Source organism: Podarcis erhardii (assembly GCF_964252035.2).
Source record: "Podarcis erhardii genome assembly, chromosome: 13".
NCBI lineage: Eukaryota > Metazoa > Chordata > Lepidosauria > Squamata > Lacertidae > Podarcis > Podarcis erhardii.
In genome coordinates this window covers 20,164,542-20,187,056 of record NC_138502.1, presented here as the reverse complement: position 1 = coordinate 20,187,056, position 22,515 = coordinate 20,164,542, and the positions used below count along the sequence as shown (strand labels likewise).

The 22,515-nt window shown below is 42.2% G+C and overlaps 1 protein-coding gene and 1 long non-coding RNA gene across 2 annotated transcripts; one reads left to right on the top strand and one right to left on the bottom strand.

Moving 5' to 3' along the window:
- Positions 1-5,977: 5,977 nt before the first annotated feature.
- Positions 5,978-20,857, bottom strand: LOC309327707 (serine protease 27-like). The gene is made up of 6 exons (XM_081837109.1): positions 20,489-20,857; positions 10,832-10,858; positions 9,129-9,291; positions 7,644-7,915; positions 6,803-6,972; positions 5,978-6,312 (listed from the first exon to the last, which is right to left on the bottom strand). The coding sequence occupies exons 1-6, from the start codon at positions 20,637-20,639 to the stop codon at positions 6,016-6,018; spliced, it is 1,080 nt and encodes a 359-aa protein (XP_081693235.1). The 5' UTR covers positions 20,640-20,857; the 3' UTR covers positions 5,978-6,015.
- On the top strand, positions 9,818-10,379 carry LOC309327727. The gene is made up of 2 exons (XR_014150632.1): positions 9,818-9,903; positions 10,047-10,379. It is a non-coding gene; the product is annotated as an uncharacterized lncRNA (long non-coding RNA).
- Positions 20,858-22,515: the final 1,658 nt, after the last annotated feature.

The following is a 22,515-nucleotide window of genomic DNA, read 5'->3' as shown; positions in this document are numbered from 1 at the left end:
ATGCTAATAAATAATCTAGACTTTCACAACTCTGCTTTCATCAGTGTTAAACAATGTCAAGATTGTGAGGAGGCTGCATTTACCACTTATTCATTTTTTTTGAAACTTGGCAGATTAATATGCAGCCTCTTTCATCACTACCAAGTGCACAATTGCTGTACTAGAGGAAAGTGGAATGTTCTTCAGCACTGGAACAGGGAAGCCCTGAGGCGTGTTTTGAAATGTCTATAGCTGTGTCTTTCCAGCTTTGTAGAACACAGCATCCAATGATTCTGTTAAAGTGTGCATTTCAGGGAAGAAGGGAACATATGAGTACATACAGCTAAGGTGAAAGAACAGCAACAAGAAAAAAAGCAATGGATTTCAAACTCATCAGATGTCAAGGAAATAAACAACTATCTGACTTTTAGAAGACATCTGTTTAGGGAAGTTTGTAATGTTTGATGTTTTATTCTGTTTTTAATCTGTTGGCAGCTGCCCAGAGTGGCTGGGGAAACCCAGCCAGATGGGCGGGGTATAAATAAATTATTATTATTATTATTATTATTATTATTATTATTATTATTATTACTCTGACTGCTGCTCCATTTCTTAAAGATATTGTTGAGGGCTTATATCTGGAAAGCATTGGAAAGCCCGTTCCAGGACACTGTTATATGAAAACACACATTTTATATCTGAAGTATGGTTGCCATATTTCAAAAAGTCTCCATATAACAGATGCTAGGGCGACAACTGTGGTTGATATAGCAGTATCAATGTGCATGGCACTCTACAGCCCTCCCCAGCCTGGTGCCTCCATATATTTTGAACTATGACTCCCATCAACCCTGACTATTGGTCATGCTGGCTGGGGCAGATGGGACTTGGAGAACCACAGGTTCCCCTTACCTACGCAATAGAATTCAGGATAATTGGAGGAAGGTTTGCAGGAGGACGGTGGCTGTTTGGGTAGCAACACCACTGTGGTGTTTGTCTCCCTTTTCCTCCCTCTGTATGCTGTTCTGGGAGCTCTCCTGACTCCGCAGAGCAGATTTGGGGGAGATGTGGGGGCAAGTGGCCAAGAAGCATGGGAGAAGCCCCATTATGCTCATGGGAGTCCTTGCGCAATCTTTTACTAGCACACCAAGTTCGTTTAATCTGGCCCAATCCATTTTGATTGCCAGGGTCAAGGAGAGTTGCTTGTGGGGGTTTTCTGCCTCAGGAGTCCAAAAAAGTAAATTGACCAGCCTTGGGTCCTAAGCACCTAGACTTGTGGGGGGGGGTGCTATTCATTGCTCCACCTCAGGCAGAAAAAGTCTTACCCTAGCTCCCCCTTCTGGGCTACCTGGGATCTCAGAGGAGTAAGGTCTCCCAGCATGGAGGTGCTGTGGTGTCATTGTGCACAGAATGGAGGGTATTATTATTTAGTTATGTCCATGTTTGATTTTTCCAACTAAAAACAGTCACAAGGCAACTTACTATTTAGGTGGGTCAGTGGGTGGAGGTGCCTGGCAGCACCAATGTACTGGCTCCCTACATGTCTGAGCATCGGGGGGGGGGGGCAGGTTGTCACTGCAGTGAGCCATGATAGAGGGATGCTGGTGGTGGTGTAATTGATGCTGGGCTTGTGGCCATAACTGCCATTCTATGGTGTGTTTTTCAGAACAGTATGTCTTTCTGTTCCTGCTCTGCTCTTGTTGCCTAGATTTGGCAACCATGGCACCTGGGTTTCGTTCCGCCCACTTGTTGAAACATTGTTAACATTATTTCACCTCGTACAGCTACTGAAAGGTATTCATAGCTTATATTAATTGCTCCACCTTGGGCAGAAAAGGGATATACTGAAAGCTGATAAGTGACATCTGACTGTTTTTCTTGGCTGTTTTCATCCAATGTGCATTACAACATTTCCCCCTTCTGCTTTAATCTTTCATCAGTGCTGCTGTTTATTCCAGCTACTTTAATACACCATTAAAGAACCTTGAACACCAACAAAGGATTTTATTAAGCAAAGTATTTTATTAATATGTGACGTTTTGCAAATCACACAAACCATACACTCCAGTGGCCAACACTTTGAACACTCACCCTTCAATTTTCCCACCCCTCATTTTTTTCACTTTTCCACCCCTTTAATTTTTTCCACTTTTCATTCATTTACAAGATTCTTGAGAATATTTTGAGAGCTAAAGTTTCAGGGCATCTGGCTCTGGACTCCATAAAGGAAGCAAAATGTAAGGCCCCTAACTACACATTGTGCTAGAATGTGATTAGCTATCATGTCATGAATTTGTTTTAATTAAATACCTGGCTGCGGGATCGGGGCAGCTGTAATCACCACTGCAGCAAGTGAGGGAGGGGAGGGTTAAGTCATTCCTCCCCAACTTTGGTCTCAGTAAAAATATTCTGCGCAGTAGCTGCAGCAGATTGGTGAAGATTAATGACGCTAAGACTGTTTTGATGTATGGAAGTGATGTTATATGGAAAACGTCTGGATATGGCTACTGGATAAAAAAATAATATCCACGCAGGATTACAAACTGTTCTAACCAGCTTGTGGATACTATCAGAGGTCACAAAGAGAAAGGAAAAATATATGAAAATAACAACAAGAGATGTGGAAAAACAATAAGAAAGGACTGGATAGTACTGTAAACATCATAAGGTTACATTTGTGGACATTAAAACAGCAGCAAGAAGCAAGAAGTTGATTGGATCCCCTTCGAAACTTGAAATATGGGTACCCCCAACAAAAACTTAAAATTCGGCTGTGTAATTTGGAATTTATGTAATTTGGTTTGATTCGATGTGATTGGTCGGTTAATAAAAATTATTCTTAGATCTCCCTTGCCCTTGTACTGTGGTGCCAATCACCATCAGGGTGTCTATGCCTCATCTTCAATTTTCTCCGAAACCCACTACATGATTGCTAATAATTTGGTTGGTGTAATGGAAAATAGTTAAACCCATAGAAGACAGGATAATGGCCGCTGCTTAGTGTCATGGCCAGCTGAGGAATAGTGCATGTGATTAATTAAGGGATCATCTACATCACAGTTTTTAATTACTTTAAAAGTCATCCTTTCCTCCTGAGAATTGCAGTTCTGTGAGGAAACACTGCCTAACAGACCATTATTCCCAGACTGCAACTCCCAGGATGCCATGACAATTAAATTGTCATAAAATCACTATAATTTTGTATTTCAGGTATACTTGAAAACATAAAGTGATGTGGGCAGATAGAAGTAGATAAAGGGGGAGTAAAGGTAAGGATTCCTTGAAGCAACTCTTACACAAACCTGTTTCAAACATACGTATTCCAAACAGACAGTTTTGTACTAGACTGAAATATGGACTTTTAAAATAGTCATAACACTAGCATCCTAAAGTTGAAACTTTTTTTTTTAATGCATTTTGTGATATGCTGACCTGGGTGGGGGGAGGTGAGGTGAAGATAATGCTGACCTTTAGCAATTTGAACATATCAAAATACTTTGATGACTGCTTTTCAACTTTGATGCAGTAAAAAGCAAGTTCAGTCTCAGAGGTAGAAATTGGCATTTACCATGAATCAGGCAGCTACCTCAGGTACCTGAATTTCAGTGTCGTGAAAGGGCATCAGATTGTTAATTATTGAATTTATTGTTGTATTATTATTATTATTTGCTACCAGAGAAGGGCAGAGGCCTCAGGTGTCAAAATAAATCTGCCCTGGGTTCTGTGTATGTTGACTAGAGATGGAGGTGTCATTTGCTGCTGTGCCTTAGGGAACAAAATGAATTGACACATCTGCATGTGTGTGTCTCACACATGGGTGAGAAAGGTGCTTTGGGGAATGCCTGCTGACATAAAATAGAGAGGCTCAGGTGGCTTTTCTGTGGCATGTTAAGGGATAGGTTCAGCTTTCCTGACCATTACATTAAGTGAGGTCCCGTAGCATGGTACTTTCCCAGCAGTGGTTTTCTTGCTAAATGCAAAACTGGCTTGGAAACTGCAATTGGTAGTAGGAAGAGCTGCTTAATGCTTTCCTTTATGGCCATTTGCCTGCTGAAATTCACACCACACATTTAAAATGTATTCAATACAGATTTAAACCACAGGACCCCCTCATCCCACAAAGAATCCTGGGAACTGTAGTTTTTCCCCTCATAGATCTACAATTCCCATCACCCTTTAAAAAAATAACAACTACAGCCCTGGGATTCTGTGGAAGAGGTCATGTGTTTTAACTTACAGTGTGGGACAAACAAAAGAGTCCAATCAAGTTTAAAACACAGGTAGGTAGCCATGTTGGTCCGCCGGAGTCAAAACAAAATTATAAAATTCCTTCCAGTAGCACCTTAGAGACCAGCTAGGTCTCTAAGGTGCTACTGGAAAGTTTAAGACAGTTTACAAAGCTGTTTTGCCTTAAAAAAACAAGTGGGGGAATCAGACAGCTGAGTGTTTTCTGTAGTTTGAGTCTCAATTAATTTGCCTCAGAGGTCCAACTCTGTCCCTTAAGGCAGGCGTGTCCAAAGTCCGTTTGCGGGCCTAATGTGGTCCACTGGTCAATTTAATCCGGCCCCCGTGGCAGTATATGTCTTGGGGTGAAATCCTTTAAAAAGCTCAAAAACTGTGGGGTAAAAGGCCCTCACACATGTTCACTTCATGAAATCTGGCCCTCTTTGAAAAAAGTTTGGGCACCCCTACCTTAAGGCATCAGCTACAGTTACAAGCTACAGTTAGAACTGGATATGGAATAACTGATTGGTTCAAAATTGGGAAAGGAGTACGGCAAGGCTGTATATTGTCCCCCTGCTTATTTAACTTATATGCAGAATTCATCATGCAAAAGGCTGGGCTGGATGAATCCCATGCCAGAATTAAGATTGCCGGAAGAAATATCAACAACCTCAGATATGCAGATGAACACAACCTTGATGGCAGAAAGTGAGGATGAATTAAAGAACCTTTTATTGAGGGTGAAAGAGGAGAGCGCAACATATGGTCTGAAGCTCAACATCAAAAAAACAAAGATTATGGCCACTGGTCCCATCACCTCCTGGCAAATAGAAGGGGAAGAAATGGAGGCAGTGAGAGATTTTACTTTCTTGGGCTCCATGATCACTGAAGATAGTGATAGCAGCCACGAAATTAAAAGACGCCTGCTTCTTGGGAGAAAAGCAATGACAAACCTAGACAGCATCTTAAAAAGTAGAAACATCACTTTGCCGACAGAGGTCCATATAGTAAAAGCTATGGTTTTCCCAGTAGTGATGTATGGAAGTGAAAGCTGGACCATAAAGAAGGCTGATCGCCGAAGAATTGATGCTTTGAATTATGGTGCTGGAGGCGACTCTTGAGAGTCCCATGGACTGCAAGATCAAACCTATCCATTCTGAAGGAAATCAGCCCTGAGTGCTCACTGGAAGGACAGATCGTGAAGCTGAGGCTCCAATACTTTGGCCACCTCATGAGAAGAGAATACTCCCTGGAAAAGACCCTGATGTTGGGAAAGATGGAGGGCGCAAGGAGAAGGGGACGACAGAGGACGAGATGGTTGGACAGTGTTCTCGAAGCTACAAACATGAGTCTGACCAAACTGTGGGAGGCAGTGGAAGACAGGAGTGCCTGGCATGCTCTGGTCCATGGGGTCACGAAGAGTCGGACATGACTAAGCGACTAAATAACAACAACCTTAAGGCATCACCCAGCAACAGGCATATGATGATTCCAGAGACCACCAGCTCCCCAGTCCCAGCTACCCATGATTTCTGATCGCACCATACATATGTAAAAGTTTTCTGGCAAGAAAGGAAACAGTGGCTAGTAGGGCTCATGAGAAAGGGTGTTGCATCCCTCTGCTGAGAAGGAAGCCCCACACCATCTCTACGTCTGCAGAGACATCCATGCCCTCACTTCATTTGTATCTCCCTGTGCAAGTGCTGCTCACAGCCAAGTGGATAGAATCCTGGGCAGATGAATGGGAGAAAGATGAGATGAGAGGTAACCCCGCAGCACTTGACCACTTATAACTTCTTTTTCCCACAGATCCTATGGCAAGATATGAATAAGGGTCCACACCAAAACCTGTAGCAGAGCAGTTATGAAGGCCTGTCCCCTCCCAACAGCTCCAGAAGTGCCTTGATTCCTGATCCGGGTATTGTAACCCCTCCTAGGTTCAACAAATTCCAAATTGGGGATAATCCTGTGAATCCAGTCGTGATATGCGGTAAGGCGTATGTACACGCCAGGGCGGTTCTTCTCAGCACAGCCTTCTCCCCAGCTGACAATACCAGCCAACAGCCATTCCTGGTTTATCTTGCACATCAGTGGGCCACCAGAATCACCCTAGGCCAACACAAAGATGGGTGTTAGATGCATTTGTGATTCAGTGTGGCATGGTTGTTAGGGAGTGGGGAAACTTTCTCATACTTCCCAACAGTGTAGTTCTCAGCTCAGAAACCAAAGCAAAATGCATTTTACAAAGAAACGTACGTTGAAGGTGGAGAAGATGTTTGGGAATGCATAGTTTTTTGTGGGGAGGGGATGAGAACATGAGAAGAGCCCTGTTGGATCAGGCCAAAGGCCCATCTAGTCCAGCGTCCTGTTCTTACAGGTGCCAATCAGATGCCCCATGAAGGCCCACAAGCAGGACCCACAAGGGAAAAGGTAAAGGACCCCTGGACAGTTAATGTATGCCATCTCATACAGTCTCTTTTCAATGGCGAGGCTGAATATCAGGTGTCTTAAAGAATAATAGAATTGGATAGCAAGTGAGACAGGAAGGGCCTTATCCATGTGGAACTGAAGGCAGGTCTTGATGAGAGAAATCCCTCACCTTACACGTGTCCTTCATGCCCTCAGCATACCCGGCACACATCATGTCGTCCTGGATGGGTTTCTGGGGCAGGTTTGGTCCCATGTCAATACTATAGAGCCGTCTGCAGGTCTGAAGATCTATTATGGGCACCTGAAGCTTCTGGAGCTTCTTTGGAGAAGGCAGATCCTCTGACGTGAAGAACATGGGATAGTGAAGCAGAAACATGGAGACACGGTCATCATTTTATTATATTTCCTTTACCACTTGCACAATCCATTTGTGAGTTGGAAGGCACACCGTAAACAGATGTGCAAGAAGGTCAAGCAAGTATACCTTCAGGGTATAGATGCAATCAGCTGGAACAAAGTTTTTACTAGTTTCCAATTGTTGGGTAACATGCAAGACCAACCTTTACTTCTAGCATACTTACCAAGCTCCAGATGTAAGTCAAGTTCCTAATTTTCTTCAAGCAGGCTGGGCGTTTGTATTATATTGGAGATGCTGGAGTGCAAAGCATGTGCTCTAGCACTGAGCTTCATCCTTTCCCCTCCAGCCCTCTGCTTCCCACACTAGCCAATCAGATGCCTACAAGCAAGACACAAGGGCAGCAGCCTTCTCTCTCTGATCCCAGAATTAGCATACAGCCATCATGACCACTAACCATTGATCACAGTATTTTTTCAAAGCATTCATACATATTCTCAGCAAATCCCATTACAAGGGAAAGGAAAGTTGGGGCACGGATCTTAGAAACAGGCTTTTTAGAGCAGGAAGGGTGCATCATTATTATTTTGCATTTTCCTGGACAAGAAAGGAAACCTTGTCCAGTTCTAACATTTTTCCCTCTCCCAGTACTCACGTCCTTCACTGATATCTCCCCAGCCAGTGACCCAGCACATCATGCCTGCAGGAAAGTCCACGTTGGGTGCAGGTACACAGATTGGGATGATGTAATTGGTGAATCTCACTGGGAAGATCAGCCTCACCAAGGCGATGTCTCCACTTGTGGCCTCCCCTGCATAGCGGGGATTTCTGATTATGTCTCCAACTCCTATGGACTGTTTGTGGGGCCAGGAATTCTCCAGTTTGTTGGCCCCTAGCAGCACGGAGTATTGGGAGAGATCACCTTCTCTGCAAGGGGATGGATGAAAAATTGCTATGAGGAACATTGTTGCCATTGCATACAATTTACTTGGCTGGGATCAGGAGGCTTTGGGATGCTATTAGACCCAGGGAAGCATTCAGAATATCTCAAATTTGCAACAACAACAAAAAGGGGGGACACATTGGGCAAACCTGCACTTTAAGCCTGAGATGGTCCCATGGACATTCTGATTCTGATTTCCCATTGTGCCTTTGTTCTGGGTACACTTTATCTGAAGCATCTTACAGCTAGGAAGTTTGCCAAGAGCAAAGTTTACCAGATCAAAACAAATCATCTTGCCAAACAATTCTTTCAGCTAATTAAAATAAGCCTTGCAGCAGTTGAGCTAACAGATTGGATCAGAGCTCCTTGTTAATTTCATGTCCTTGGGAAGTTCATTAAGATACCCAGTGCTATGTTTCTCAAAAAACCTCCCTCAATCTCTTAGAATGGCAATGGCACCCACCTGAGAGGTGCTGGAACTGATTTGCGATGAGTTCCAGCTGGGCGAAAAGCCCTGAAAATACCTTTTGTTAAGGCACTTTAAAAGAAACATGTGTCCATATCTCAGCTCTTTTGCAAACTAATCAAGATAACCGAACTTGAATACTTTATTCTTAAACCTGGGTCTGGAAAGCAGAATTTGCAGAACCTTATAAGCTTTAACATACTGTGAAACATTAAAACAATATGAAGCTGCCTCATAATATTTGCCTTCAGTTTATTTTTAGAAACAGAAATGCAGTGGATGTATAAATTAAAATATGCAACCTGGTTTCCAAGGAATAGGAATGCTGAGTGGGGAATTACAATGGTCAGGAGAGAAATTCAGCAGAGATTATTTTTGAAAGATAGATGACCAGGGTTGTAGTCTATAGACAACTGGATTCTTTGCCTTGGACATAATCTGCATTACCCCCAAGACTGTAGTCTAACACAGAGACCTGCAGGGCTTGGGCCAGGATATCCAAAGGATGACACATCTTCATGCGAACCTATCTATATATTGAAAACAGCCTATATCTTCTGGGCTTTTCTTATAGTTCCCACAACATCTGAGATGACATGGTTGACACAGAGAACAGGGACTTTTCAGTGGGGGGGGTGCATTTATAGGATAGTCTCCCACCTGACTTGTAAAGAGTCTCGGGCTCAGTGGACTACAGGTGGGAGGAAAAGAGCCATTTCTGGGTTACTCACGGTGGGAAGCAATGTGCTGCGGTCACAATCCAATCATGGGTTATCAAAGCCCCTCCACAGATATGCTTGCCCATCTTCTTCACACTGACCTGCCATGGCCATTCACCTTCCACAGAGTCCTCACCCCCGACATTTCTATTCAGGGTGATTGGTCGCCCACATACTAGGAAAAGAAAGAGATGGGTGGGGTTAAACTCAACACTGGGAGCAATCTGTTCTGTACACTGCACATCTGGCTAAGTCAACACACTCCTTAAGAACAGGAGAGCAGCCCTGCTGGATCTGACAAAAGGCCAAATCTTGCCCAGCATCCTGTTCTCCGAGTGGTCATCTGATGCCTTAGTTGCATCACTCCTAGATTACTGTTGTGTTCTATTTGGGGTTGCCTTTGAAAAGTTTCCAAGAACTCCAAAAGGTCTAGAATGCAGTGGGCCAACTGTTAATAGGGGCCCACCTGCTGGGTACATGTGCTTCTCTTGCTAAGGCAATGGCACTGGGTTCCAGTTTGTTTCTGAACCTAATTCAGGTGCTGGTGATGATACTGAAAGCCTTTCAGAGATTGGAATGGTGATATTTTCAATGGAAGCCTTCTTGTGTGACCAGAGCTGTAAAATCACTCATGGAGGAGTGGGGAATGGAAAATTTTTGGATGGATACTGGTTTTATTTCCATTTTTTTTCCAAAGCCTGCTAGACAATGCATTTTGCAAAGGAAGTAGATTTGGCACATGTCTACACCTTGTGTCTAAAATGCGGCGCAGCCTATGAACTGGAAAGTAAGTTCCACTGACAAGAGGGCTTAAACACAGGCAAGTGTGTAAAGGGATTGCAGTCTTATTCTATTTCTGCTAGGCACAAAGAGGGGAAAAGGATAACACAGAGCACTGAACTACGTCACCTTACTATGTTTCATTTTCAGATTCATTTTGTTTCAGCCACGAGACCTCGTAAGCTTGCTTTTAAAGACACTACAAGATTCTCAGCATTCTGAACTTTGCATCAAACTTCAAATTTAACAGGTGTGAGGGACTAATGTTGCCCTAACTGAAAAGACAACCTTTGTGGGAACAACAAAGGGGAGACCAAGACCTCTCCCATGTTTTGAACATAGGAAGCTGCCTTATATCAAGAGATGAAAGGCATTGAAACCATCTACCCCAACTACGGAGACCAAATTCCATGCCAAAGCAACTTTTAAGAAGTAACAGGGGTGGAATCTAGACACATATAAAAAAACATTGTGAAAATGCTTTTTTTTAATGTTTTGAAAAATATATTGAATTTGCCATAGCTCACCATCACCATCTACTGTTACATTTGTATAATGCACTCTACAGCACACTTAAAACATTGTATTTGCAACTGCATAGCTGAGTCCTGGGTTGCCTGTGCTCATAGGGAATTTGTTGCATCCCACTGCAAAGATTTGCACTTTTAGCCTTGTCATAGGTGACCTCTAAACACAGGATCTAAGATACATCTGTAGTAGAGAAGCAGGATGTGGATGTCTATATTGTGTTGCTTAGTGGGGTCCCCTGGAATGCACAAGACATGGATGGACAACCTGTTGCCTTCCAATGTTGTTGGATTCCAATTCCCATTATACCTGACCATTGCCCACACCAGCAACATCTGGAGGGCCACAGGTTGCTTATCCCCAGAACCCAGTGTAAAAGGTTAAAAAGTCTGGTGATAAAAACTTACCCCAATGGGAACGAGTCATATGATAACCTGCAACAGAAAGAGGAGGAATCAACAGGGGCAACTGTGACCCAGGATTTAAAGCTAAAGATACACAATCAAAACCCAGAAGTAATCACAGGACTTTTATTCCAAGAAGAAGAAAATAATTGGGGGGAGGATTGGATTGCCCCAAATATTCTCCCCAGCTCCTGATGCTGACACTGCTTTTTTAATTCTCTCCCACCTCCCCAGGCACTGTGCTTAAACCTAAGCCTTGGTGTGAAATGGACAGGAGGAGACAGGATCTCCATCTCGCAGCTCTCAGACAAGGGCAAGCAGTGGGAACAAAAGATGCTGGCCAATAAGATGTCAATTGAATGTGAATGGCATCGGCCAATGCACTGTTGGAGGAGAGCACAGCTGATCTAATAACTGAACTGCTTTTTGCTGCACAGTGTTTCACAGGAAGAGTTTCCTACTAAAAGAAAGGGGGGCACGCCTTAAGTTTGTAGATATCAAATCAATGCCATTTAATGATGTCACGAAAGGAACACATGAAGTTCCTTGACAGAAGACGCTTTGTCCATCTTGCCCAGTTTTTCCTTCACTGTCAGAGATGCTTCAGGGATGTGGTCCACCATGTCTTTTCTCCAAATCACGGTAATAGTGCACTTGCAATTTCAGTGTTTTTGTTTTAACGTTTTGCTCAATGCTTTACTGGGTATTTATTGCATGTCGATATTGTGTACTGACTTGTTTTTGCTTGCAGTTTTATGACTGCAGCTTGTGTGAACCACTTAGAGTTCTTGTTATATCAAGCAGTATATAAGATATTAAATTTGGGTTGACTGAGGCGCAGCACAATTACATAGCTAAACAAATTTAGCTATGCACTGACATCATTGAGGGCAAATGAGGACAACTGAGATGCAGGGCAGTGTTTCCTGAATTAGTCGCCCTGAATTAGTCCACCCTGTCAGGGAGCACACAGCAAGTCTGATGACATCACAATAGATTTGAATTGCAAATCTTTGCCTGGAAGTTTCTTCTTGGAATTCCTGAAACAATAGCTGGTTTGGAGTTCATCCTCTCCCAGAAAATTAGGCACTTACCTGATTACCATTAGGGATCTGAAATATGCCTATCAATTGTATACCTTTCAAGCTAAAAAGAATCCAGTGCTTTCGTTTTCAGTATAGCATGTACAACGTTTTTCCCTCTAAATATATATCCCAGTTACATCCAACCATTGTGGTAATTTCTGATTACAAGAAAGGCACACAATGTAATTCATTCCAAATCAAATATAATTGCTTTTTTAAAAAAATATAATATATGTTAACTAATCTCCTGTGTCTGACATAACCAAAAATGTAATCAATCCTAATCAATTTATTATATCACATAATCACCATTGATTGTCTGGTATAATGTATTTTGAATTAGTCGCCCTGAATTAGTCCACCCTGTCAGGGAGCACACAGCAAGTCTGATGACATCACAATAGATTTGAATTGCAAATCTTTGCCTGGAAGTTTCTTCTTGGAATTCCTGAAACAATAGCTGGTTTGGAGTTCATTCTCTCCCAGAAAATTAGGCACTTACCTGATTACCATTAGGGATCTGAAATATGCCTATCAATTGTATACCTTTCAAGCTAAAAAGAATCCAGTGCTTTCGTTTTCAGTATAGCATGTACAACGTTTTCCCCTCTAAATATATATCCCAGTTACATCCAACCATTGTGGTAATTTCTGATTACAAGAAAGGCACACAATCTAATTCATTCCAAATCAAATATAATTGCTTTTTAAAAAAATTATAATATATGTTAACTAATCTCCTGTGTCTGACATAACCAAAAATGTAATCAATCCTAATCAATTTATTATATCACATAATCACCATTGATTGTCTGGTATAATGTATTTTGATTCAGGTAGGAGAGTCTATGTGCTTTACTTCCTCTACCACCAGGACAGTTTACAGTTTCTCAGTTTCAGTTCACAGAAACAGTAGCAGTCAAAACTATACAGGCAAAATACTATATGCACAGAGCTAGGGTTGCCATACATCCAGAATTTTCCAGACGTAGCTGGTATTCAGCCCCCTTAAGCAACATCCAGGCAAAAATCACTGAAATGTCCAGGGAATTCTGACATATGGCATCCCATGTCAGTAGTATAGATGTTGGTGATTTTCATTTAAAAATTAGCTCAAAAATATATATTTTTGTTGAGATTTTATCAAAAACTAAAAACAAAAACCTCAGAAAGGAAAGTTCAATAACTTTTATGAAAAAAGGTCAAAAACCTTTGTGTCTGGATTTTCACTTTTTGAAATATGGCAACCCTACACTGAGCCCTCTCTACCAATTGCATTTCTATGGTCTGAGTATCTGCCTATCAGCCATACAGCTCCATGGACTTAGCAGCTTCTCATGCCAACTAGCAAGAATATGCATTTGTTAGGTTTGGCTGCTAACCCACAGTCAAGCCCAAGAAATATGTGTGCACTTTGCCCATAACCACCAGGTAAACCAGCTTCCATGTCAAATTCTGTCAGGCTGCATGAATGCCAAATCTGACAAATAAATTACAGGTAGGATGCCTGAAGCTAGGAAAAAGGTTTAAGTTGGACATTACTAACTGAGGCACATCAATTGCAGGGATCTGCTTTGAATAGGACTCCTTTAGAAACAATGTTTTGAATGTGCACTGCAAATTTGTCAATTTCAGTTTCTCATTTTTTTCATTGTTCAGCTTTCCACATTTCTGCAACAGTTTGTGAAAATTCATCAGCATTTTAGTGCAAATTTATCCTAATATACACAGTTTTATATGTAATTCTGCCCAGTAAACATAGTTTTGCACAGCTTTCCTGAATATAATAGTTTTGTATGCTAGTTTCATTAGTATATGCATATTTTTCCTGATGTGCAACATATGCAACCTCAATCAGTTAAGATCCCTAAAAGGGATGCAATTAATTGACGGATATTCCTAATCAGACAAGCAGCTCTAATACATCTCACACATGCAGAGTCAGAACCCACAATCTTAATATTCATGATTTCACATCATCCTAATCCATTCGTCAGCCAGAACTATCTTTCTCAATACAAATTGAATCTTGCTTTAGGTTTTTTGTTTTCCAGTTTGCTTTTTTTTCCCCTTTGTTACAGTGGGAGAAATGAGGGTGTGCCATTCTGTGAGATTAGTGATTTCCCAACCCATGGCAAAGCCACAGATACAAGATGGGAAAGGGTGAGGTGTGCAGTCACATCCAAAGACAGGATGACTAAGGTGATTCACAAGCTGCTAACAAAATCTCCCAAGCAACAGAAAGGTTGGAAGGTTATATAGAACTTGGGAGTGCCATATCCCTTGGAGGTTTGGGCTGTGGCATGCAGTAGCATGCAGTTCTTTCAGGAAGGGGGGAAAGGAAGGGGTGAAAGAGGGTGGATATGTGCATCCATTGCTTTGTACAGGGGCAGTCCAGCTGTGGTTGAACTGCAACTCCCATCATCCCTGGCCATTGGCCATGCTGGCAGGGGCTTGTGGGAGATGTAGTCCAACAGCCTCTGGAGACTACAACATTGGCCACCCCTGGATTAGTGCTACACAAATGAGTCTCAGGCTCCCAGATCCCCCCTTTTGCACTCCCCTGCCCCTCCTCTGGCATGGTCACAAGGACAAGAGCAAAACTATCTACAAATGTAATCAGAGTTTGACATTTGACCCATCCAAGAATAAATCATGCTTAGCTTTAACTTTGATTTGTCTAGGAAAAGCCAACTTCAAATCTGTTATTATTTGTATGGTACATGCATACCACACAAATTCATGAGGAGGACAATAAAGAAAAAAAGCATAAGATGTGCTAAGTGGGAGCAAATTATTTAAACACTGTATTTAAACTAAATTCAAGGGAAGTGCAATCTTCACTTGAACCTTGGCACCATTATGTCAGATGAGTTGAGGAGCAAATGTATCTAGTGCAATTAGCTTGGTGTTCAGTATTCATTAGTTCAATTAGTGCCAGACTTTGAATTCATTAAACTGATGCCATGGAATGTTTAAAAACCACTCTCCCAACCTCAGGATTAAATTATAGCTTGTCAATCATGTGGTCACGGAGCTATTTAACCTGCCATTGAGGAGCAAGCTAACAAATAAAGTTATATCAGATCTAATTATGGAAATCATCATTAGTAATTAACCATCCATTTATTCAGCATAAAGGTTTTAGCTTGAAGACTTCGCAGTGGAGTTTCACAACAAGGAAGCCTGCATCATATAATAATTTGCAGACAACTGTAGCAATAAATACAGTGAAAATTTTATTCCCAAGTATTTATTTATTGCTGCCTCCCATTTCCATGTGGGCCTACTGATGCTACATATGTAAATTGGTTTGACAGTCATTCCCAGGGGAAATCCTGGGAACTACAATTCTGTGAAAGAAACTAGGGGACTCCAGTGGCAGACTTGTCAAACTACTACTTTTGTAGGAAAATATTTGTGGCTGTAGGATTATCCTGGAAGCTTCTTCAACAACCATTCTGTCCTAGATCAAAGGGTGATGATATCCACCAGTAGAAAGTACTATCACCTCCTTCTCCTTCTTATTTGGTGCCCATGGCAACTATATTGTTTTGACACCCATGGCACTTTTATCAAGATATGAGTACCAGCATCTCATTTTTTTCCCGAGAGAGAGAGAGAGAGAGCACTGCATAAATCATTCAGGACTAGAATCACAGACACATTATCCGCACCCCATATGCACACAATCCATACATAATTAATCCAATCAGCCACACCACCCAGATTGGCACACAGCACACTCAAGAAGTCCTCAAACAGCTTATCCCATAATATCTTTTGGAATATCATGTAACATTCCCAGATACCTCACACACCCTTCTTTTTCCAAATAGCTCCACCCACATGTGTGCAGCTGGGAATTCATGAAAGCAAGGGTCACCAAGAGTAGCAAATTCTCTATTTCAGGGCTAGGCAGGTCTCAATATTTATTTGTTTGTTTATTTATTATTTATTTATTTATTATTATTATTTATTATTGTTGTTGTTTGTTGTTGTTGTTGTTATTATTGTTATTGTTATTGTTATTATTATTACTACAACTTATACACTGCTCTTCATCTGAAGATCTCAGGGTGGTTCACAGCATAAAAATACAAAATAAAAACACAAAATACATATTAAAACCAGAACAAAACAAACCCATAATCTCCTCCCTCTCTCTCTCTCTCTCTCTCTCACACACACATTTAAAAGGACATAGAATGCTAATCAGCCCAAGGCCTGGCAGAAGAGAAACACCAAAAGATGTATAATGAAGGCACCAGATGAATCCACCCCTGGAGAGATGGGGAACCACTCCACAAATGGGGAACCACTCCAGAAAAGGCCTGATCTCGTGTTGCCACCCTCCAGACCTCTCATGAAGGAGGCGCATGAAGAAGAGCCTCAGCTGATGATCACAGGGTCCGGGTCATCTCATATGGGGAGAAGTGGTCTTTCAGGTATTGCAGTCCTGAGCCATTTAACATCAAAGCCAGCACTATTAATTGGGCCTAGAAACTAATTGGCAGCCAGTGTAATTCGGCCAGGATTGGTGGAATTTGCTGCCAAGGAGTGTGGTGGAGTCTCCTTCTTTGGAGGTCTTTAAGCAGAGGCTTGACAACCATATGTCAGGAGTGCTCTGATGGTGTTTCCTGCTTGGCAGGGGGTTGGACTCGATGGCCCTTGTGGTCTCTTCCAACTCTAGGATTCTATGATTCTATGATTCTATGGTGTAATATTCTCAAACTGCCCTGCCCCACTAAGCCATCTGGCCACTGAATTCTTCAGCAGCTGATGTTTCCAAACCATTTTATACAGCCCAACATGTAATGCACTGCAGTAATCTAGCCTACAGTTTACCAGAGCATAGATAACAGAAATTAGGCTAATCCTGTCCAGATGGGGGCACAGCTGGGCCATCAACCGAAGTTGATGGAAGGCACTCTGGGCCACTTAGACCACCTGAGCCTCAAGTGACAGCAAAGGATCCAGAAGTACCCGCAAGCTACGCATCAAGAGCAGGCACCCACGTGGTCTAGGGAACCACCCACTAACAGTGTCTCAGTCTTATCTGGGTTGAGCTTCAGTTCGTTGGCTCTCATCCAGTCCATTACCGAAGCAAGACAATGGTCCAGCCCATCCACTGCCATAGCTATAGATGTAAAGGAGAAGTAGATCTTTGTGTCATCAGAATATTGCTGACAAAACTCCAGATAGCCCCACTTAGCAGTTTCATGTAGATGTTAAATAGCACAGGGGATAAAATTGAACCCTGAGGGAACCCATATGGAAGGCTCCACATGGCTGAAGAGCACTGACCAAGCATCACCCTCTGGAAACGACCATCCAAGTAGGACCAGAACTATTGCAAAGTGGTGCCACCCACCCCCCTAACTCAGCCACATCATCAGTGACTCCAAACATTTGCTCTGAGGGGTAAGAAATAGGCCTATCAATGGCTCTAAAGTTATGGAAATTCCATGTTTTGTGGCAGCAAAATCTGGACACCAGATGCTAGGGACAACCTAATAAGGAAGGCTTCCAAATGAGGGCATTCGTAGCCCTACCTGAAAAGGCCAGGGGTTGAATCTTGGACCTTCTGCACACAAAGCAAATGGTCTCCCACATATGGTCTCCTACAGCGCTTTTCCTCGTCTCAGCCATCTTTTAGGATCAGCAGGATGGGTCCCTTCTTAAGCTTCGCATTTGTACATCAGGATGGCAACTGGCCAGGAGATGAGGAAACCAATCCAGCCTAGCTTGCTCTTATGCCTTGAAGCAGCTGTTTGATATGCCGAAATCAGCAACTGGTGTTTGTTTTTTCCAGGCTGTAGAGATAAGCACTATCACCTGCTAAGCTGGTGTTGATCCAGCCTGCTCCTGAAGTGATGCTCCCGGGGCCAGTTCAGAACTTGGCAACATACTTTCTGCCCACTTCTAACAAAGGAGGAAGCACTAGGCAGGCTTAACCACATATTACTGTAAATGGTGTGTTGTAGGAGAAAGAGAGATGGTGACCAAAGAAGTTTAGTCTATGTGAAATGCTCTCTGGTATCAACCTCCCTTTCTCACTCTCTTCTTCTTTCTGTGCATCCAGATATAAACACTGCAGTTGTTAGGACATCTATGGTCTCAGTTCCTTTCCATATGCAAGATGACACAGAGTAGGAAGCAGGGTTAGTTCAAAGTTTGAGATGGGCTCCCTGGGCAAAGTGTCCTCTAGTGGGTCCCTCCCTCTGTTAGTGGGGCCTACCTGGCTGCAGTAGCAGTGACCCAAACAGGACTGGGCAGCTGTGTCTAGCCACCCTTTTTAATCACCCACAATGCTTCAGAATGATGCTGAATAGCGGGAAATTATAAGGGTTGTTATACGATCCGTGTACACCCACCTCACCTAGCACTGGAATTTCCAAAGACCATGTGACTACCATCCCTTTCATTATATTCTTCCATAATCAGTAACTTGCTAGTTTTATGATGGGATGGGGGTGGGAATTGATTCAGTTTGTATTTAAAGGCATGTCTACCCAGTTTGCACTTTCTGAAACAAGATATGGACTGGAGAACAGTCATCCTTTTAAATTAGCATTTCTCTTTTTTTATTTTTTGCAGTGCAGTTCTCCAGCCAAGTAATGTGCACAGAAATGCAGGTGTGCATATGAATGCACATATTAGTGGAAATGACATACAAAATGCATATGGGGCAAAGTTGCTTTGCAAAAAAAATGTGCATATTAGGCAAAATTGCACACAAAAGTGTGTTATGGTAGCATAAATTAGCAACTAAAATGTTGAAAGCCGTTGTGGAAATGTGGAGAATTGAAAAATACTCTTCCCTATTCTCAATATAATTGTAGTTTTTATATCAATAGTTTTTATTGGTTGTTTTTAAAATTAAAAATATAAAAAACTAAAACAAACATATTTTTACTGATTTGCATATTTCAAGGAGGCACTTTGTTTCAAAATAGGATACAGAGATCAGTAGCAAATATAAATGCAAACATAAACAAGAAACTAGCAATAAGAAGAATAATTGTGTTGGAGGGGGAGGGAAAGAGGATACTGTCAGGAACATCTTTACGGAATTCTCAGGCTGATAAAGGCTAAAAGATTAAAAAGTCACATTACAAACCCATACAGCAATGTGCATTCAGAGTGTGGGGGAGAGGAGAGAGGTACAGAAAGGTTTGTTGCATTGTCTCAGGGTAGCCGTATACTTTGAAAAGTTGGATGTGGACTCAGAATGCAAGAGTCATCTTTTACATCTTGAATAAAATCATACCATGTTTGGGGGGGGGATGTCTTGCTTTGTCCCCTGCTACTTAGCTTATGATTGAGTTTCCTAGTAAACCTACTTGCTGGAAGTGTGGCCCCTAGTAAATCTGTCCAGTGTCTAGCAATAATATTTCAAGCAGCAATTAACATCAAGAGGCAGAAAAACTAAATGTATAATTATTGTTAATTGTTAAGTCTAATTTTAGTTTTTCTGCCTCTTGATGTTTTCCTCCGTGATCTCCTACTGTTGTTTTGTTTTAATGATGTATCATTACACTCTCTTATTGTGTGTGTGTGTGTGTGTGTGTGTGTACGCGTGTATTTTTTTTTTTTTTTTTTTGTAATGTGCTTTGGTTATTATTTTAATAGAAAAGTGAGATATAAATAAAAGGAAAACTAATCAACACACCCACTCGGTATCACTACCATAGAGTCAAATTAGGAAAAGCAGGAGCCTTTCCATCGTGGGTCAAGAGAGACTTTTCTCCTGTATGCCACTCTCCCCCCTCCCCCCAAAAAACCACACACAGCTTGGCCACACTAACCTAATTACTCCAGAATCATTTGGCAACCACTGGTTCTGTACTAAAAATCATAGCTTAGAATTCATTCTTTGGCCCTAACCACGCACTAGAAGGACAGAAATATCATTTTTTATCATCATTTAATCACTCTGTTCATTAACAATAATAAAAATGAAGCTGGCTAAAGGATCACTTTTCCAAGGATCTTGAATGTTTGCCCCTACAAGCCTTAGGTGTTTTGCCTTCCAAATTCACCACACCCCGAAGTACTACTTTTCCCCCCAGGACTCTTGAATCCTAGACCCACTCTTAGGTGTCTCGATCCCACAATCTTTGGTGGAACTCTCTTCCAAATGGGATCAGACAGGAGGACCCTCCCTGTTAAACTTCAGACACCTACTGAATACTTTCTTATATTTCAGAAAGCATAGGCAAATAGGAAACTACCTTATACCAAGTCAGACCATCGATCCATCTAGCTCAGTACTGTTTACACTGACTGGCAGCAGCTATCCATGATTTCAGGCAGGCGGTCTCTACCAACACCACCTGGAGATGTGGGGGATTGAACCCGGGACCTTCTGCTCGCAAGGCAAGTGCTCTACCACTAAGCTATGGTCCTTCCTCATAGAGCATTTTAAGGCATTTCTGATCTGATAGTTATTACCTGATTTCTTTTAATCTTTCTTGCATTTGTTGAGCTTGTTGTCTGCTGTTTAAGCAGTATATAAATTGTTGAAATAAAGGTGGCCTAAATGAATGCAATGGGAACTTCTAATGCTTACCTCTGTCGGGTATTATCTGCTGGTCATTCTCACAAGAATTATATCCATAATGCCACTGCTTGCAGATCCCTCTTTGAATCATCAGGGCAGCCAAAATCAGTAGCAGAACTCCTGCGGTGCCAAATCTGGGTGCCCCTTGCTGTCTTGCCATGATTCCGTTTTTCTTTTTCTTTTGTTTTCGGATCTGCTGTCACTCAATCCTCCCCGAACTGGGAGAGAGCGGCAAGAGGGATGCCCTCTGGGGTGACAGGGCTTGTTTCTCTCCAAGATGCAGATGCTTTAATACCTAGCCCTCAGAAGGGCGGGCACAATGTCACCAAACTGGTTTGACTGATGTGCTGGGTTGTGAGTGTGGCGTCTGGCAGCCAAGTGGGGAAGCCGGCTGATGAAGCCTAAGATATCCACCCGGAGAATCCAGCCAGCTGTGCTCCAGCATCCCTGGAGGATGTGCCAGTACCTGGTGGAGAAATGGTATCCGGGAAGATATAAAAGGTGGAGAAATGGCAAAGCCAGGAAGATATAAGAGGCTGCTTAATCCAAACCGCAGCTCTTGGAAAACATGGGGCTGATCATATGGGCCAATTAGCCTTCAATACTTCCATGTGTTGAGGAACAGGAGGGTGAGGTTAGCAGATTAGAAATTATATGTAGGAGGTAAATGACTCCTGCTGAACCTCTATTAGCAAGGAGTTCCACAACAATGAGCCTGCCTCACTGAAAGCTTGGCCTCTGGTAAAGGCCAGTTGAACTTCAGGGACATGATGAGTATATTCCGCCCTTCATCCTAGGATGACTTGCAAGAATAAACACATAGTACCTTGTTCCCTATAGGCTAGCTAGATCACAGAGATTGACAGGGGCTGAGCTTTAGGAGGTGTTTCTGGCTCCCAAAATCAAATCTCTATAATCAGAATTCAGTGCATTAGCCCCTGCATGATGGAACACCTGCCCAGTGGGAGTGAGACAGATGCCAACATTGAACGGATTTTGATGTGCTGCAAAAACATTTTCATTTCTGAAACGTTAACTTATCCGGTCACTTTTAGTACTCTACTGTTTCATTTATGAGGTAAATTATTCTGTATTGTATTTTGTTGCAAATTGCTTAGAGATCTATGTTTATGGTGGATTAGTAATTGCTTTAAATGTGCACATACAACAATCAGTAATAAAAAGAAAATAAAATCAAGAATATATTAAAACAGAGCATTGGTCACTTTTCCAGCCACCCAGCCATAAAAAATGAAAATAATAATCCTGACAGAAAAGGCAGGTTTTTAGCTGGCCCCTGACGCTAAACACAGTTGGTGTCCAAGGGAAGCACATTCCATAGACTGAGAGTTGGCCAACCATCAGCTTTGCGGTTTTCTGTGGTGTTTTCTGTACTCTGATGGAGGTAGAACTGTTTATTTTTTGCTCTGCTGTGGCTGCTGCCACTCTCCCATTGAGTTTTGCAAATAGGCTGTTGCTTAGTTGAAAGCCTCTGAGATCCGCTATCAGGTGCACGGCATGTGGGCGAACCGTTACAGCGTGCTGCCTTTGTTTCTCCATGATCTGCCCGGCGATAAATATTCAACATCATGGTTTTGTTATCATGTATCGGTTGGATTATTGCAATGTTCTAATTAATATGTCTGGCTATATTGCATCTACTGTATATATGAGACGGAGAGACAGAAGTATCTCTCTATCTGTGGTTTCCCTAACAGGAACTAAGACGTAAAAGAAAAAAGAAAATACGTGTGATGTTTCCTTATCCCTCAAGAAATCTGACTCTTCAGGGAACGAGGTTTAGCTTTTACCGTGGGGTTACAAAGATTGGAATCAATGGCATTACCTTGATGGATCTCTATCTGGCAGGACTCATTTCTCATCCTAAATTAACATGCCTGAAATGTTAAACAAAAAAGTCTCTCTATGCTATGCTGAAAGCATAGTCATGTACTTTCCCAGAACATCAACCAACTGCTGCCAAGGGTGTTCTACTAGCAAGTCGGGCCACTTGAGATGTTCTATATCAGGGGTAG